Source organism: Limanda limanda, chromosome 3, assembly GCF_963576545.1.
Source record: "Limanda limanda chromosome 3, fLimLim1.1, whole genome shotgun sequence".
Lineage (NCBI taxonomy): Eukaryota > Metazoa > Chordata > Actinopteri > Pleuronectiformes > Pleuronectidae > Limanda > Limanda limanda.
In genome coordinates this window covers 9,454,904-9,473,030 of record NC_083638.1, presented here as the reverse complement: position 1 = coordinate 9,473,030, position 18,127 = coordinate 9,454,904, and the positions used below count along the sequence as shown (strand labels likewise).

At 42.3% G+C, this 18,127-nt stretch overlaps 3 protein-coding genes across 5 annotated transcripts; 1 reads left to right on the top strand and 2 right to left on the bottom strand.

Moving 5' to 3' along the window:
• Positions 1 to 178: 178 nt before the first annotated feature.
• zrsr2 (zinc finger (CCCH type), RNA-binding motif and serine/arginine rich 2) lies at positions 179 to 4,396 on the bottom strand. 2 transcript variants are annotated; one of them, XM_061068074.1, is made up of 11 exons: positions 4,147 to 4,396; positions 3,631 to 3,710; positions 3,457 to 3,550; positions 3,220 to 3,328; positions 2,826 to 2,912; positions 2,393 to 2,431; positions 2,077 to 2,207; positions 1,745 to 1,958; positions 1,446 to 1,501; positions 1,241 to 1,350; positions 179 to 1,120 (listed from the first exon to the last, which is right to left on the bottom strand). In XM_061068074.1, the coding sequence occupies exons 1-11, from the start codon at positions 4,200 to 4,202 to the stop codon at positions 261 to 263; spliced, it is 1,836 nt and encodes a 611-aa protein (XP_060924057.1). In that variant the 5' UTR covers positions 4,203 to 4,396; the 3' UTR covers positions 179 to 260. The 2 variants fall into 2 exon arrangements, with proteins under 2 accessions (XP_060924057.1, XP_060924058.1); XM_061068075.1 differs by having other exon boundaries at positions 3,634 to 3,710.
• Positions 4,397 to 6,102: 1,706 nt separating this feature from the next.
• Positions 6,103 to 9,152, bottom strand: LOC132998862 (transmembrane 6 superfamily member 1-like). The gene is made up of 10 exons (XM_061068608.1): positions 9,061 to 9,152; positions 8,849 to 8,952; positions 8,440 to 8,537; positions 8,238 to 8,341; positions 7,937 to 8,019; positions 7,596 to 7,714; positions 7,141 to 7,245; positions 6,965 to 7,057; positions 6,760 to 6,879; positions 6,103 to 6,303 (listed from the first exon to the last, which is right to left on the bottom strand). Exons 1-10 carry the CDS (start codon positions 9,150 to 9,152, stop codon positions 6,103 to 6,105), a joined length of 1,119 nt encoding a protein of 372 aa, XP_060924591.1.
• A 2,063-nt stretch (positions 9,153 to 11,215) lies between these two features.
• Positions 11,216 to 17,270, top strand: LOC132998376 (BTB/POZ domain-containing protein 1-like). 2 transcript variants are annotated; one of them, XM_061067987.1, is made up of 8 exons: positions 11,216 to 11,766; positions 13,553 to 13,709; positions 14,746 to 14,851; positions 14,943 to 15,140; positions 15,397 to 15,526; positions 15,620 to 15,707; positions 16,247 to 16,393; positions 16,505 to 17,270. In XM_061067987.1, the coding sequence occupies exons 1-8, from the start codon at positions 11,369 to 11,371 to the stop codon at positions 16,661 to 16,663; spliced, it is 1,383 nt and encodes a 460-aa protein (XP_060923970.1). In that variant the 5' UTR covers positions 11,216 to 11,368; the 3' UTR covers positions 16,664 to 17,270. The 2 variants fall into 2 exon arrangements, with proteins under 2 accessions (XP_060923970.1, XP_060923969.1); XM_061067986.1 differs by having other exon boundaries at positions 15,334 to 15,526.
• The last annotated feature ends 857 nt before the right edge of the window (positions 17,271 to 18,127 follow it).

The following is an 18,127-nucleotide window of genomic DNA, read 5'->3' as shown; positions in this document are numbered from 1 at the left end:
AGAAATCTATTACTTTTCTATCAAACACTGCCGACACATTTGCCAACATTTCTTTCTTATGTTTGAAAGTTATTATCAATAAATGTATTCAGAAAAAAAACAATGTGTTGGTGTTTTCTTGTGATTTGTTTACTCAGACTATCACCATGTAGTTCCACAGGTCCAGTTCAACGCACTATTAACTTATTGAGTCACCACTCACATTTATTCCTTCCTATACATACAGAGTCCAGATTCAAATCAAGAAGCTCACATCTACATCACAGTTTTTCAGGATCTGTTTCATTGGTCGGTTCACAAGGAGTCGTACCAGAATTGTTCTCCATCTCTTCCTCCGACTCTTTCTCCTTTTCAGAGTTTCCTGAGGATGTGGTTCCTTCAGGCAAATGGTTTTTCTTCTTGTGCTTCTTCTTGCTCTTTTTCTTGCTCTTCTTCGAGCGCTTGTGTCGAGAGTGTGTGTCTGTATCATCATTAGATCTTTTCCTATGTTTACCCGGATTCTTGGGGCTCGTTTCTCTACTTAACTTGATTCTTTCCCTCTCTGTGCTTGTGCTTCTTGACCTTTCTTTAGGTTCTCTCTTGTATTCATCACCATCTTGTCTGTCTCCTTCTGTTTTATTCCTGGGCTTGTGTTCCCAGTCTTTGTCTCTACTTCTGTTTCTAAGCCTGTCTTGCTCTCTGTCTCTACTTCTACTCCTCGCTCTGTCTCTACTTCTGCTTCTACTTCTCAAATGCCTATCTGACCTCCTTTCACTGTGTCTCGATCTGGACCAATTGTCGTCCTTGTCCTGGTGGGAGTCCCTCTTCTCTCGACTCCTGCTCCTTCGCCTGCTGTCCTCTCTCCTGCTGTCCTCTCGCCTGCTGTCCTCTCTCCTGCTGTCCTCTCGCCTGCTGTGGGATCTCTCTGATCTCGGTGGGCTTCTGCTGGAGCGGCGCTGCCACCACGATCGGTCCCCGTGTCGCTCTGAACGCCAACTGTCTCTGTGACTCCCCCTGACACTGCGGTCTGGTGACAAGTGCAGGTCTCTGTCGGCCTCCCAAAATTCATTGCCAGGGTTTCGAAACACATGCAGGAAGTTGCAGTGCTTCCCTTTGGGGCACCTCTGTCTGTCAAACAATCCTGAGACACGGAAAACCAACATGAGCAGGAGAGTTAATATGCTGAGCTGAATCTTGTTATGTCACCAAGTCAAACTCTACTTTAAAAAAAATCTCATGTCCTTAAGAATAAATTACTCACCACATATAGCATTCTTCCACCGCGTAACAGGACACAACTCGCAATGAAGCTGTCGGCCTCCGTACCACCTCCCATTGAACTTGATGAAGGCTTCTGTACACTGCTCCTCACTAAACAGACAAGAGGACAAGAGTTAAAAAAAATCTAACAATGTACAATTTATTTATTTTTGAAAAAGTCACTGAGCGAAGTTGCGAAAACTTACGTATCAAACTGAATGTAAACGTTTCCTCTCAGGTGGGGTTCATGGTTACAGCTGACCTATAAAAAAGGAAAGGTTTTAACAGAAAACAAATGTTTTTTTTTTAATGCAATGGTATTGGATCCAGTCTCCGTATCAGCATCATCATATGCAAGTCCAGTTATCGGTATTGGGAATGGGAAATCGTATTGGAATATATCAGAGCTTATTTCAGGCAAAGATGTTTGCAAAGATTTCAGCAAATTACATATTTTAGTGTTAATTTAAGATGTTAAAAGAAGTAAATGCTGTTCTCTCTTTACCTTGAACTGAACCACTCTGCCCACACTCTTGAACTCTGGCAGAACATCATGGTAGAACTCAACGAAGGTTTCCTGCAGGTCCTCCTCGCTGTGCTCCAAACAGGCATCGATGTCGTAATCATCACGGTGTGACTCCTCCATGCCGAACGTTTTAAACATACTGCGGATCATCAGAGTTGGGCTGGAAGAGGGATAACTGTGCTTCCGAGAACATCTGGACTCATAGAAGCAGCAGAGAGGAAAATATATAGAGAGAGAGGAGGTGTAAGTCTCTGTACATACATTCAAACGTCACTCAAATTGCAGATCTAGTGATTCAATGTAGCACGAACCTGGTTCCGAATCGACATGCTCCGGTCTTAAGGAAGAACGGACAGTTGGCTACATCGAGCTCTGTTCCAAAGTTCTCAGATTTCTCTTTCACTGGAGCCTCAGGATTCATCCACGGTCCCCCGTTCTCGAGCTGGAAGTGAGAACATCAACAGAAAATTGTACCTATACTTATTTAAAAAGTACTTATACTCAATAGTTTGATTTAAAGCTAGAAAGAGATGTTTAATATAAATTAAAAAAAGGTATCTTTATAAGACTTTACCATATGTAAATATATAGTTATTTGTCTTATCAATGTCATTTATGTTTTAGTACCTGATTTTCAGCTTCATCCAACATTTTCTGAACAGCCTCCTACAAATGGTGTAAAGACACGGCTGGTGAAAATGTGTAGAGGTCAACAATCTGCAGAGTATCTGTTTCAGTGGGTTAAGACCACATTCACAAGGACTCATAGGCACACAACTGAAATGGCATTTAAGAGGGAGGTGTCCGGATCTTTGTCACACAGAGTAAAAGATACATCCTTGCTGTGAGGGCTGAAGGTGCCGTATGTTAAGGAGTGCGATGGCTGCTCATGCCACTCGGTCAAGGAAAAAAATGTAACACTTCACAAAGGAAACACTCATCTTGTGAAACCATATGAATATAATATACTTCACTTTTAGGTGGACATTGTAAATACTCATGGTAATGTAGAAGAGGATATTTTTCTTTTAGTTTTTTATCCTCCCGGGGCTCGTGTCACCTCTTTGTCTCGTTTCTGCTGCTGTTTCTGCTCAGTTGCGTCGTGTTCTCTCTTCTGCTCGGCATCCCATTCCTCCTTTATCATCCGCTGTGAATACAAAAACACATAAAGACAGTGAATATGAAGCTTTGGCTACATAAATACTCAGCTAATTGTCAGTTCTTTCCATGGTATTTGTTGACTACTGGAAAAAATACAATATATCTCCAGAATTATTCTTTAATCTTTAGTAGAGCTCTATTAAACCCAACTAAATCTATCTGTGTCCTGACCAGAAATATCCCATATTAATAATGAACTCCTGTATCAGCTCATCATCATCAGTGTGAACATGTGTGAATGTAAATGTTGTGAATTTGCCCATGTTCTCCATGATGCAAGCAAACATGATTACCTCCTCCTCCTCTTTTCTTCTCCTTGCAGCTTCCTCTTTCTCAGACCTAAGCCTGAATTCCTCCTGAGCACGTTTTTCTCTTTGCAGCCACGCCTCATGTAGTCGCAGTCTGAGAAGACAACGAGTCAAACACAATAAAGAGAAGATATAATAAAGCCTGCACAACCAGGGTGCCTGTGCTGTTTATCACTGGATGTGTAGCTGCAGGACGGCAGAGTGACATTAGTCCTGACGCACCTTTCCTCCTCAGCAACATCATTATCCTCATCGTCTTCATCATGGAGTTCTTCTTCTTCTTCCTCAGGAATACAGCTTTCTCCATTTTTTAAACCTAAAACAGCGTTGTTAATAATCTGTCAAATGATGCAGCTAAAACCTTACAAATAACAGCTGATGACAGAATCCACATACCACCTTCTCTGGCCTGGGCGAGAGCCTGGCGTTTCCGTTTCCTTCGGTCTTTCCTCTGAGCAGATTTGCGTTGCTTTTGACTACAGTGGGGGGGAGAAGATGACACATGAATCAATGTCCCCTGCAGCAAACTGTTTAACACACAGGGACGTCCAACAGGCTTTTGTCTGCTAGTAGGAGTCATATGTCTTTGATAATAAGAATCGGCTTCAGGGTGTTGTGCAGCAAAATGACTGGGAAGACCCCAAATAACCATCGTCACATGATGTACTAGGTCGGGATTTTAAAGACTAAAACGATTAATCAATAAACGAGCCGATTGTGTGTGTGACGATCGACTATTCGGTTAATCGACCGTTAGATGCACTTCTGGACTTAACGAAACTTACGCTAAATCTTGACGGTAGCTAACATTTGACGTTAAGCTGTAACAACGCAGTGTGGGTAGCTACAGTGACATTGTGACTAAAACATCATAAAGACATTAATGAATAAGATATAAAGACAGACACGGACCTGAACACAGGAGCAGAGAGCACCGGAGGAGTGGAGGCTGCCATCACTGCTAGCATTGGCTAACCAGCTAGCACGACAACGTGTTTCAGTCTCTTCTCATTCGGGTTTAGTTAAAACATCTTCATGTTCACTGAGCGAAACCAGTTGTATCGGAACCAGATTCGGTTTCTTAATGTGTCGATATTAGTAAATAATTCCACTTGGTTGTAGTAAACTTCAGTTGACTGTGCGAGCTGTGTTGTTTAGATCATGAGTGACACCGGAAGAGGCGTAATTCAGATGAAGTACTTCCGGTTCAACTCCACCCTCCATGAGGTTTGTCTCCTGACAAAATACACAGTAAAACTTCGTAAATATAATATAATGTAATAGAATGTTTTATATAAACATTTACTTGACCTTTTATAAACCTTGTTCCTTTAAAACTTAAAAAGCTGTTTAAATTTAATTAAATTAAACTGTTTTGATTTTCTAAATCTGATTGGTCTTTGCTTATGTTTAGTAGGCCTACTAGCTTCAATAAACCTTCCCATAGAGCTAACAATAGGTTATCATACCCCATGAAATTAAAATTAAAAAACAAAAATAGATCACATATAGTTTGAATAGTATCTCTAAATCTAAAGTTTAAGCAATTTTTAATATGACACTGATTTATTTAAATGGCTTGTTTTGCTGTGAAGAACATTCTAACTCTGTATGAAATGTATGACAAAAATAAAACTGATTATTGATTATATGTTAATCAAATAATCCATTGTGTACAGTGTCGAGCCCGGTCCCATTCGGACCAGACAACGTGTTCGTTGATTCGAGGTTCAAGTGGGAAAGGTTAATAATTTAGGCAAGTTCAATGTTCAAAAGTTTCACAGTAATACGTTTATTGTATAAGAGCAATACTTACAGAGAGTCTCTGGGATTCTGCGGGACACGTCACCAGGTTCACTGGATCATGTCGAGAAGAAGCCCCCCCTTATTCTAAGTCCACAGTATTTATCCAGACACCGGGTGTCACATAGAGGCGGTTCTTTTCTTTTGGGGAAATCAGCAATTGGCCAGATGTATACTGTTTCCTCAAAGTGCAGTTTTTTGCAAGCATATCACTGTGAGAGAAAGTCCACTCCACCAGGTGTCCCACCACTGTGCCCTTATCAAACCGGGAGTCTCTCACAGTGGAGAGACACAGCAGATTAGACTTAGAGGAAGATTCCACATCGCTCTCTCTCTCACGCTTCATGAAACACCTCCCTGTTATTAATTATCTTTTTCTCACCACGCTCCATGAAGCATTTCATTGTGTGAATTCTGGCACGTCCTCTCTCCTTCCTGAGAATCCTTGCTTTCATTATCTCAAATCTCAAGATGAATTTCCTTCTCACACTTTTCTCCAAGTTGTATTTTGCAGTCAGATTGACACTCAGATGGTTGCGCTCTGTGTCTGACCCTGCATCTGAGTCAAAAAGATAGACATTATTCTATGAAACAAACAACCGAGCATAAGCTTTATCTGATATTATTCATAGGTTATGAGTAAAACATAATCACAAGATAAAGAACAAAACATAGATATCTCAACAACAGTAACTGTGAAACACACAGACATTTGAATTATGTGTTTATTTGTCAAGCCGCTGCCTGAAAGGCGCTGCACAGACACTCTCTGTAAACACCACAGCAGTTTTTCAAACCAAAACACAAAATTATAAGTATCATCAAGTAATTGGAATCCTATCGACAGATCTCTTTTCTTTAACCTGACATTCAGATGACGGACACTGTTCCGAGACCTGAGTATTTGTCATGTTTCCAATACTGCCCACTCATTGAGCCCACAGGTCGCGGCTCCCTGTCCAAAAATAGCAACTGCTAATAACTGCAAAAAAAAGAGCAGCACTATGCAAGTTCTTGCAAGTCTTTTATTTAGAAATCCTTGACATCCCTGGCACTCTCTCGCCATCACTGACACCTCTTCTTCTTCTTCTCTGGCGTTGGCCTGAGAAAGAAGTCCGGCCTGGTGCAGCAGCGGTAGCACAGAGCCTGAGGCACCACAGCATACAGGACATTGATCAGCAAAAATAACATCTGGCTGTCAGCAGGCACTCTGTAGGAGAACGGTGTCCGTGTGTGGAGAGACGCTCCAATATGACAGAACTGAGCCTGTGAAGTAAAGAAAACCAGAGAGAGGAAAATTGGAAAATGACAAAAAGCTTTACAGTTACTATTTTTGCACTTTTAATGGTCCGGACAGATTCTGGTATGGCAATCATCCTCAAATCATTTTTAATTAAAATCTGTGATTTCTTTTTTTAAATCTCAGAAAAGAGACACATTACTTGTCTCATTGCAACCACGGCTGTCGGAGCACCAGCCTTCCTATTTATAGCCGAGTGGAACAGCTGACATTTAAGTGAATACCGCCCTTCCTCCTGGCCTGGAGTCATCTTCTGCCCTGATCCCCCCGGTGAGTGACGCGTCAGCCTGCAGCTCAAACACAATAGCTGCTCTGTGTTGTTGAGATGAGATCAACACATCGTGCTGCTCTCACCACGCTTCAGTTTCAATCTTTAGATTTAAATAGATAATATAGTGCTGATTCAGACTACTACACTGTACCTGTGCCACTGCTCCGGAGTGGACGAGAGTCAGATCTGGCATCCACTCACATCCTGGGACCAACAGCCCATAGAGAGCAAGGATGTAGTACGGACCAGAGTACAGCAAGCTCACCAGCATCTGATAAACACGGATAGGGTTCACAGTTTCAAAGATTTGTGTTTTCAGAATGAATTATTTGGCCACCTTAGTGTCACTGAGTTACCTGGATTTTAGGATAAGCTGAAGGGTCTTTCAAGTAAGGTTCATACAGTTGAGTGTAGTCTCGACAACATTTGCTGGAACAGTCCAGAGCGACCTAGAATACAGATATTCTGAAGTTTAGAGGCAAGTCTATATGTTTTGTGAAGTGGGCAGTTGATCATGCTGGTGTTTTCTCACCAGGCCTCTGAAGACGCAGAAAGCCCAGGCAGGGATGAGGTAGATAATGAAGAGTAAATCCAGAGGTCTGCGGAGTAAACTTTTTCTTTGAGCCTCCTGTATGTTCTGTATGAAAGAAAGCAGAAAGCTCTCTGTCACATTCAGTCTGGCTGAACATAGGACAAAATCATTACGCCTGGAGAGGAACTTGCAGGTTTTGTTCTTAGCAGGATTATTCAAAATCTACAAAAGCAATTTCCATAAAATGTTGTCGGGTCATGACCCACAGAACAATAATAATTCAATTTTGTTGTGGATTCAAATCAGGGGGCCGTTCCAGGAATTATTTGCCTCTTTCTTTAACATTGCAAGATGCGATTTTATACTTGATATCTCAAACGTAATTCATCTTGATGAAAATAAAAACAAAAAATTTAGGGGACTGATAAAAACTGTGAGTTCGAATCATGACTTACTGTCGTCTGAACGTCGTGGATGGAGGGCTGGCTGAGGACACGCAAACAGGCCCAGACGGACACTGAGATGTACAACATGTGGAGAAGGAAGAGAGGACCAACATGGGTCTCGTATTTCCCTGGGAAAGGACATATGCAGGTTATGTGTCATTGTGGGAAAACACAGATTATAAACTACTAAATGTAATGTCTACAGTGGAATATGCATCTGTTTCACTTCTAATCCACAAAAGAGGAAAAGCTTGGACCATCGTAGTATTCTCAGTGTGGGTGTGCAAGGAGCTGCATGGGTTACCATACAGGAGGCATGTAAAGCATCCCATTATTTCTAGTCTACTTACCCACAGCATTCCCAAGAATGTAAACTACGGCACGCATGAGAAAAGATCCCACCCAGTAGAGTCCGAAGTCTCGGTAGCTGTCCCTGTGCAAACCACGCAACACGTTGTGAAAACCAGATGAACACACTATACCTCCAAAGACTCAAAGACAGTTGGATTAAGTAATAGATTCTGTACGCTTTATTTTAGGTATACAAATATCAGTGCATCAGTATAGTATAGGGGAAATCTGGAGTACATTTTCCCGTATTTAGTAATGCAGCTGTGGTAAACATCCCTATGAGCAATGCAGCACACTCACCCCCAAGCAATGGCAGCAATCATGAGAAGATATATGGGATAGTGCACACAGCCGTCCCAATAGGAGATCATGTGCCCATGAGCTGTGTTAATATGTGGATCTGCCTGAAACACGGGGCAGATTTAACATTGAGAATGTGTGGAGAGACAATCACACAAAAAGGACACACACACACACACACACACGTGGCACAACGACTTGCCTGTTTGAGGTAAAACGTCACAAATCCATCAATGATGTTGTCGTTCTCCAGCCCAATGATCAGGTTCACCACACTGAGGAATGCATACACAGCGTACACTGCACAGACAAATGCATGCACTTTCATTCACTTTGATTGTGGGACAATTTAGAGTAAACACAGTTGCTGACTGAGGTGCAAATTTATATCAGACATGGACACCATGCAAACAAAATGTGTATTACTTCAATAGCTCACGATTTAAAACAGCTCACACCACAAAAAAACTTCTAAACACCATAGATATGCAGCTATTGATTCAAAAGTCCAATAGAAATTCATGATTTCTATCCCATGACTTGGTATAGAAGTAATGTTCCTCTGTACAAATTAAAAATACAACAAGAAACATGCACATGGTAATTCATACCATAGAAAAGAGGATCTTTGGGAGCTTTCTTCATGATCATAGAATAAGCTGGCATTGCCAGGATGAGGACTGTGGTACACCCAGCGAAGAAGAAAGCATCAGCACTAAATGCAAAGTCAATAAAAAAGATAGTTTAAGAATATTCCTCAATATCTGACAAATGGTTTTCACATGATAGACTTTAATAAAGAAGCAGGTCTGCTGTCACTCACCTGTTGCTGTAAATGAAGTAGTTGAACAAAAAGCAGGTGGGGATGGACATCAAGGAGAGGAGGAACACCCCCGTCCCTGCAGACGCACTCATGGCCGAACAGCTTTCAGAGATTTGTATTATCCGAGAACTTAAAATTGATTAAAAAAAGTTATTTACAGAAAAAAAGGTTGGTGTTAAGTTATGTTTCAAGAAGCTCGGATGGTGTAAATATACAAAAGGTCCACAGCATGTTTAGCTGCAGAGTGATGGAATATGTTCTGAACCACCACTCTGCCTCTACTCTACACTACAATGCTCTCCCTCTCTCTTTCTCTCTCTGTCCCTCACCACTTCTCTGTCTCCTACCTACACTCTACTCTCTCTCTCACACACACATAAACATATCATCCTTATTAGGACATTGCATTGTCTTCCATTTATTTTGGACATCCTAACCAAAACCTTGTCCCAGACTTAACAATAACCAATTCATATATAACCCTCACCACTATTATATCTAACAAATAACGATAACCAGGATCTCTGATATCAAGCCCCTGTTCAGGACCAGGCTTTGGTCACCGTTAGGTTTACTGGTACTGACAAGGTAAAAGAGTAGACACATACAGACACACACAGGGAGTGACATCTAGGTGTCAACTGAAAAATAACAACTCTTTTTAAAATTAACAAAATTAATAATGTGCAATTTACAAGGTTATGTAGACAATTTGAAACACGAAACATATTCATCATCAACAAGGGCTAAGTTGTAACACTGACGGTCCCGAGCACATACATTTTGAAGCCTGTTGCGGTCTGTCATGCACCGCTGAACCACGCTCACTAATCACGCATTACTGTCCACCCCATCAAGTTAGACCCCATAGTGAAAAACTTCTGAATCGAATTTAGATTAAAAACTAGGCTTACCTCCTTTAGGTGGTGGTGCTATCGCTTTCACTTTACTAGACTAATAGATCTGTTCAGGTCAAAAACACAAATTTCTCTCTTCAGATCGAATAAATCTTTCATCTTTGCATCTAAGACATCAGAGGAATCTAACATCACTGACACTGTGACAGTAACACAAACTGTCATTAAGCAAAGAATGATTTGCTTAATGAATCCTTTGAAGTGTTATTTTATATATATACAGCTCATTTGAGCTATTTTCCCTTTGCCCCTCTAGACTTTTTTTTGTCTAGTCATGATACACCTGGGTTACAATTTTTGTGAAGATCGATGAAAGCTAACTGAGGCGCTTTTCCTTGGATGGCGCTGTTGAGCCATTTTGCCACGCCCATTTCAAAGTACTCCAGAATACAATTACTTTTTGGGGTTTTGAATTTCCTTCAAACTTTTATCTCGGAAAAACCGGGGGAAAAAAGTTACAAAAACAGAGTTGTTTTTTTTTCTCAAGTGAATGCAATCCGTACTTTACTGTGTGTTCGTTGGAAATTGGCAGGTCACACAAAGCTCAAATGAAAATAAACACAATAAAATAAATTATGGATTGAATTGAAAGGTCACTTATTTTCCGTATCTTTTATCTTTTTTTTTTTATCAATCTGTTTATTGAATTTTTTACATAATTAACAAACAAACAACACTGTTCCATCAATAACAATTACAGATGTAATTTCAACATATCACAGAACAGATACCAACCCCCCACCACCCTCCCTCCGGCACCTAGCCCCAACAGATGAGCACATATAGTTGAAAAATAAAGAAAACAAAACAAAACAAAAACAAAAATAGATGGGTTGATAGAGGAAGAGAGAGAAAGGATAAATAAATAAGCAAGTAAATACATTAATAAAAGAATAGATGACATAAATCATCATAATAGTAACAATAATAACAATATAATAGTAATACTAAACAAATAAATGAATTAATAAATAAATAGATACATACGATCAACAAAAAAAATAAAAAATAAAAATATTAAGAAAATAAATAAAAGAAAATAAATAAAGGAAAATAAACACAAGTTCAGCAAGGCAGTACTTAGCTCACAGCGATCAGACTCGTATCTTTTATTTCTTTTTTATTTGTCAGCTTGTTTGTTTGGTCAATTTCTAATTCAGCAATAAAGATTAATGGAGGGAGTGGAAAAAACTGTTTTGGCGGAAGCGTGCGTGGCGTCACTTCCGGAGATACGGAGCTAGCAGGGAGCTGCAGGAATGATGGCGTCCGCAGGAATGGATGCGACGTAAATAAATCACAACGCGCACGCTCCTGCCGGTGTTTGCTGGTGCACCACCTGCTGAGCATCGTGGAGGGAGAGTCGAGACCCGAACCAACCCGAGGGAGCTGCCATGGCGACCGGGAGTGGGAGCAGCGGCTTGGCGTCTAACCACGACGGGCAGGAGGGAGCCTCCAACTCGGGCAGCTCCAACCTGCCGGGTCCCGGTCCCGCTGCGCCCGGCTCCCCGCCGCCGGGGCTCGGCCTGCACCGGGAGCCCGTGTACAACTGGCAGGCCACCAAGAGCTCCCTGAAGGAACGCTTCGCCTTCCTGTTCAACAACGAGCTGCTCAGCGACGTCAGGTTCATCGTGGGCAAGGGCAGGCAGGCCCAGAGGATCCCGGCCCACAGGTTCGTGCTGGCCGCCGGCAGCGCCGTGTTCGATGCCATGTTCAACGGAGGCATGGCCACCACCTCGGCGGAGATCGAGCTGCCTGACGTGGAGCCGGCAGCCTTCCTCGCCCTGCTCAGGTGGGACAGGTGGTAGCTGAGGGGGACGTGCACCTGGAGGTTCAGGCACATGTGAAGGAGGGTGGGATGTAGTCGTTGCTCTGAACACTGGGGATAAACAAACCTGAATGTTCTGAACACTGGGGATAAACACACCTGAAGCTCCAGTCACATTTGAAGGAGGGTGGGATGTAGATAGATAGATAGATGGATACTTTATTAATCCCGAGGGAATAGTCATTGTTCTGAACACTAGGGATAAACAAACCTGAAGCTCCAGTCACATGTGAAGGAGAGTGGGATGTAGATAGATAGATAGATAGATAAATAGATGGATACTTTATTAATCCAGAGGGAATAGTCATTGTTCTGAACACTGGAGATAAACAAACCTGAATTTTCTGAACACTGGGGATTAACAAACCTGAAGCTCCAGCCGCATTCTAAGGAGGGTTGGATGTAGATAGATAGATAGATGGATACTTTATTAATCCCGAGGGAATAGTCATTGTTCTGAACACTGGGGATAAACAAACCTGAAGCTCCAGTCACATTCTAAGGAGGGTGGGATATAGATGGATAGATGGATTGATAGATGGATGGATGGATGGATGAATGGATGGATGGATACTTTATTAACCCCGAGGGAATAGTCATTGTTCTGAACACTGGGGATTAACACACCTGAAGCTCCAGTCACAGGTGAAGGAGGTTGGGATGTAGATAGATAGATAGATAGATGGATACTTTATTAATCCAGAGGGAATAGTCATTGTACTGAACACTGGGGATAAACAAACCTGAGCTCCATCACTATCTTAACACTGGGTCACTGTGATATAATAACCATCACACAACTAGAGACACACAGTGTGAAGGTAGCTTTGGTGCAAAATGACTGAGCATGTGTTACAGTGGAATTTGCACTCTTAAAGAGGAATCCAATGTAGCATACGGATGTTGGCCACTTCAGGCAATGAGGCGGCACATCAGGTAATATTGTGGCTTGAACTAAATGGATGTGGGCCTAAAGTGCCCCCCTTGTTCAATAGCAGAATTGGCCCAAACATTCCAAAACAAACATGGGGTCTTCACGACGAGGTGCAATCTGGATGTGAACCTAAAGTGGCTCAGGTAGTTAATAGTGACTATGGCCCAAATAGTACAAAATACATTAACATCCTTTGGTCGACATGTGGTCATGCTATGACTTGCTTGTGGCCCAGATCTGGCAAAATGCATTGAACCAACCAAATGTCATCATTCCACATGGTACGCAGGCCATGTGAAGGATGTGCAGAGTGTGGGCCAAAAGAGATTTGAAGCTGCATAACTTCACCAAGGCCCAACATTCCCCTAAAATTGAATCAGGCTGCAGCTATTGGCACACACCTGATTTTTTTTTTTCCATTTTTTAGTGGCAAGATCCATCAATATGCAAAAGAAAAGCTAAACAATAAATCACAATGTTAAAGAAAGTGTAGAAAAACCCTGAATCTTCACCAAAATGTCTAGGCCTCTTCCCTGACCCTCACCGCCTCCTTTGACCTAGTTCCTTCAAAACCTGTCCAGTAGTTTTTTTGTAATCTTGCTGACAAATGAACAAACAAACCAATCCCAAGATAAGAATGCAATAGTAACACCTTTCCGAGGTGGCACCTTCTATTCATTACAGATCAGCTGTATTTTGACACCATATGTTCGATCAATTTCCCGTTAAATCCTCTGTCAGCCTCAAAAGTGGTGGCCTAAGACTTCTGATTTAATACTGCGGGTACAAAAACAAACATCTGTTTCCTCTTCACAGGTTCCTGTATTCTGACGAGGTCCACATCGGCCCAGAGACGGTGATGACGACTCTGTATACGGCTAAGAAGTACGCGGTTCCAGCGCTGGAGGGTCACTGCGTGGAGTTCCTCACCAAGCACCTCAGAGCCGACAACGCGTTCATGCTCCTCACTCAGGTTCTTGTCCCATCTACAGACTTCACATTGGCATTAAACAGCAAATGTGACTTTAACGAAATTCCCAGTAGTTCTCCTTTGGTACACACAGTATAAAGTAAATGACCAGATTTGATTAATGGATATTTAAGCTGCTTTCAGACATGTGCTGAAGTCTGCACGTTTTCCTGAAAGGTTCCACAGTGGCTTTATGTAAAGGCCGGCGCATGCTTCTGCAACGGCGACTGCGGCTTTTCACGCAGTTGTGACGCAGGACTCGTTGTCATTCATGGTTTTACAAGCGTTGCGCATGTTGCAAAGCAATTCCCCGCCAGAACACTAGGCGGAGTAATGTTTTTTTCGAAGTCGTTTATTTACATCGCCACGGCGGCTTCTCAGAGCCTTTTTCTGGCGCACCGAGCCGCCAGTCAGTGACGGGTTATACTAGTGGTCATGGTTTCGGATCTTTTCTGCCAAGTGCTCTTCTATTTGGTCCATATTCGCTCTGCTAAATCTTCCGTGGTTTCCGCCGGTTCCGGGCATGAAACCGGAAATGCGATCGGAAAGGATGTAGTAAGCAGACCAATCACAGCCTTGCCGGCTACGTGAGGCTTGCGGAGCTTTGCCGTCTAGTCAGAAAAATTGTGCTCTTGCACTTCCAGGCCTGTGAAAACGCAGAAGCATGCGCCGGCCTTAAGAATGCAAAAGCCTGAGTCAGTTGCCCTGGATGTTTTCTGGAACCTTTCCTGCCAGCCCCTGAGTGAAATGTCCAGAAAATGTCAGAGTGAGCCCATTTGAGAATAAGCCAGTGCGCATGTTGATGACATTTTTAACACACAGTAGAGGCAAAGATAAAGAAAGAATACAAGCCTCTGAGGATGATTAGTAGATGTCACACATGTAGAAAATGCTGATGAAGACGGCAACTTAACAAGATGACAACACGATTTAAGAGCTTTAGAGATTTATGGAATACGAGAAAATGTCCGGACCAAAACCTTTAATGAGTTGAAACAGCTTTAGTGAATGTGGCTTCTTTTGTGTTCTCTCGTCACAGGCAAGGTTATTTGATGAGCCCCAACTTGCCAGTCTCTGCCTGGACACCATAGACAAAAGCACTGCAGATGCAATAAACGCTGAGGGCTTCACAGACATTGACCTCGGTACGTGAGTCTCACTCACCTGATGTTTCCTTTTCTGCAGCCTGATGCGGATGTGAGACGATGAATATCCTGTGTGTTTGTGTGTGTGTAGACACCTTATGTGCGGTGCTAGAAAGAGACACTCTGAGCATCAGGGAGAACCGTCTGTTTGGGGCGGTGGTACGCTGGGCCGAGGCTGAGTGCTACAGGCAGCAGCTTCCCCCGACCTCGGAGAACAAACAGAAGGTTCTGGGGAAAGCCCTCCCTCTCATCCGCTTCCCGCTCATGACTGTTGAGGAGTTTGCTGCAGGTAAGCCAAAAATAAACCAGTGGTCTCAGACTTTAAGACCCCACTGTGTGCGTTTCTTATACTGCCATGTTGTTGTTTTTTTAAACACTGCACAGACCATTGTAGCCATTATCAAACATATTCGTCATGTTCCTTTTGTGTCCATACAACTCAAACCACAGAAACCAGTTTGATATTCTTTCTTGTGCAACAGGGCCTGCCCAGTCTGGAATATTGTTCGATCGGGAGGTGGTAAATCTGTTTTTACACTTTACAGTAAACCCCAAACCACGGGTCGACTACATTGACCGGCCTCGCTGCTGCCTCAGGGGGGAGGAGTGCAGCATTAATAGATTCCAGCAGGTCGAGAGTCGATGGGGGTACAGCGGTACCAGCGACAGAATCAGGTGATATGACATAAACATCCTTGGGCAGCTATCAATCCGAGTAAATTGAATGTGTTTCCTAATTTCCTCTCTCTTGTCTGTCTCTCTCTAAAGATTCAACGTTAACAGAAGAATATCCATAGTGGGTTTTGGCTTGTATGGTTCAATACATGGACCCACTGACTACCAGGTCAACATACAGGTAACTGAAAACATCTCAATGATGAATTAAAAACTTGCATAGCTAATATCATCCATGTGTTTATGGTGAGGATTGAATAAGTCAGTGCTTCCCAATCATTATCCAGACTGTGGTGCAACGTCAAACTCAACTTTGTCCGGCCAAACATAAGGAACCAAATCTTTTTTACATTTCTCATAGTAACATGAGAGATCTCTTACGTGGTGTTTTCTTTGTTGCTGGACTGTATCGCTGTGTGCAGCACAGATGTCTATTTCCCATGAAGTTGTTACTGTCCACACAGACGGCGAGACCTCATAGGTTCAGCTGCACCTACTATAGCAGTTTAGCATCAGGTATTAAAAGGCTTTTAAATAGGCCTTCCTAAATAGGCCTTCCTAAATATATGTAATTTATAATATATAATACCTGATTTTACAGCTTTAGTGGGTGTTATTTGTTTAAAAAACATAGTGGAATACACAGTGAATAGTTTGCGGTATATTTTCTTCCTTAATGTCTTGTCTTCCATCCCGTAAAGACTTAATGTTGTTCTTCAGATCATTGAGAGCGACAAACGCATCACACTGGGCCAGAACGACACGGGCTTCAGCTGTGACGGCACAGCGAGCACATTCCGAGTGATGTTCAAAGAACCGGTGGAAATCCTTCCCAATGTCAGCTACACTGCATGTGCCACCTTAAAGGTCAGTCTGAAGTTGCTCCATTTCAAAACTGTCGACAAAAATGGGACAAATAAACATGACCATAAATAGGATTAACCCAGGGCCTGTTTTTTTTTTAATTCCTCTCCTCAGGGCTCAGACTCACATTATGGCACAAAGGGGTTGAAGAAGGTCACCCAGGAATTAGCAACAGGGACAAAGACGACGTTTTTGTTTTTTAGCTCACCTGGAAATAACAACGGTACGTCGGTGGAGGACGGGCAGATACCAGAGATCATCTACTACACCTAGACTTAACACGTTGTCATGCAGGTACACTGAACTCAGACTGCTGGAAAAACTTGGCTTGCTGGATATACAAACGTACGTAGTGCCTCACGATCCCTTGGAATAAAGAATGTGTGTGTTTGAGTGCGTGTCGATGCTGTACGTGTGTATCTGTCTATAGAATAGACGTGTACAGACGCGATCAGGAATGTGGAGACGGTCACAGTTGTGGTGAAAATCACATCATGGAAACACTAAATGACCCGTGTCATCCTTTTTTATATGCTCTAAATAATCTTGTCCAGTGTGAGTGTTACTATCAGTCAGCTGACGAATTAAACTACAGACAGCTTCCATGTGTTGGTTGATGCCATTTCACTTTATTTTGTCAGTTTTATTCTGATGCATTTATCGAAAGTGTAAAATTAGCAATTTTTTTAATTGTGCACTCGTCATTTATTAAGCTGGGGTCCTCAAGTACTTTGTTTTTGCACTGTGTTCAGGATCCATGTGTGTTGTGTAACTTTGCCAGTGGTACATGCTGTAATTTCTGACTTCATGTTCGCTTAGCACTAAATTAAAATGTACAAAAATGTTTTTTTTGTCAATAAAATGTGGTCAGACCAAAGTAGGATTGTTTAATAAATTCCTGATGAAGTTGGTGTTGTAAATATTTTTTATGTACAGCCGTGCCCAAAAGTTTTGAGAATGACACAAGTTTTGGTTTTCACAAAGTGTGTTGCTTCAGTGTTTTCAGATCTTTTCATCAGATGTTACTATGGTATACTGAAGTATAATTACAAGTGTCAAAGGATTTTATTGACAATAACATTAAGTTTATGCAAGTTTAGTCAATATTTGCAGTGTTGACCCTTCTTTTTCAAGACCTCTGCAATTCATCCTGGTATGCTGTCAATTACCTTCTGGGCAACATCCTGACTGATGGTAGCTCATTCTTGCATAATCAATGCTTGGACTTTGTCAGAATTTGTGGGTCTTTGTTTGTCCACCTGCCTCTTGAAGATTGACCACAAATTCTCAATGGGATTAAGGTCTGGGGAGTTTCCTAGCCAAGTTTTGATGTTTTGTTCCCCGAGCCACTTAGTTATCACTTTCGCTTGATGGCAAGGTGCTCCTTCATGCTGTAAAAGGCCTTGTTCCTCACCAAACTGTTCTTGGACGGTTGGGAGAAGTGGCTCTTGGAGGACGTTTTGGTACCATTCTTTATTCATGGCTGTGTTCTTTGGCAAAATTGTTAGTGAGCCCACTCCCTTGGCTGAGAAGCAACCCCACACATGAATGGTCTCAGGATGCTTCACTGTTGGCACGACACAGGACTGATGGTAGCGCTGACCTTTTCTTCTCCAGACAAGCTTTTTTCCAGATGCCCTAAACAATCGGTAACAAGAGAAAAAAAGGACTTTACCGCTCCTTGAAGTTCTTGATGATCCGATAAATGGTAAATTCAGGTGCAATCTTACTCGCAGC

What these genes read in the sequence shown, in the direction of transcription:
- zrsr2 (XM_061068074.1), bottom strand. Translation starts at nt 4,202, where the DNA reads ATGCTAGCAGTGATGGCAGCCTCCACTCCTCCGGTGCTCTCTGCTCCT. An exon ending in GAAGAAAAGAGGAGGAGGAG is followed by an intron (nt 2,913 to 3,219) that starts GTAATCATGTTT and finishes TTGTATTCACAG; the next exon opens with CGGATGATAAAGGAGGAATG. An exon ending in AGCAGAAACGAGACAAAGAG is followed by an intron (nt 2,432 to 2,825) that starts GTGACACGAGCC and finishes CACCATTTGTAG; the next exon opens with GAGGCTGTTCAGAAAATGTT.
- LOC132998862 (XM_061068608.1), bottom strand. Translation starts at nt 9,152, where the DNA reads ATGAGTGCGTCTGCAGGGACGGGGGTGTTCCTCCTCTCCTTGATGTCC. An exon ending in CAAAGATCCTCTTTTCTATG is followed by an intron (nt 8,538 to 8,848) that starts GTATGAATTACC and finishes TTGTCTGTGCAG; the next exon opens with TGTACGCTGTGTATGCATTC. An exon ending in TGACGTTTTACCTCAAACAG is followed by an intron (nt 8,342 to 8,439) that starts GCAAGTCGTTGT and finishes CCCGTGTTTCAG; the next exon opens with GCAGATCCACATATTAACAC.
- LOC132998376 (XM_061067986.1), top strand. Translation starts at nt 11,369, where the DNA reads ATGGCGACCGGGAGTGGGAGCAGCGGCTTGGCGTCTAACCACGACGGG. An exon ending in GCCTTCCTCGCCCTGCTCAG is followed by an intron (nt 11,767 to 13,552) that starts GTGGGACAGGTG and finishes TCCTCTTCACAG; the next exon opens with GTTCCTGTATTCTGACGAGG. An exon ending in ACTACCAGGTCAACATACAG is followed by an intron (nt 15,708 to 16,246) that starts GTAACTGAAAAC and finishes GTTGTTCTTCAG; the next exon opens with ATCATTGAGAGCGACAAACG.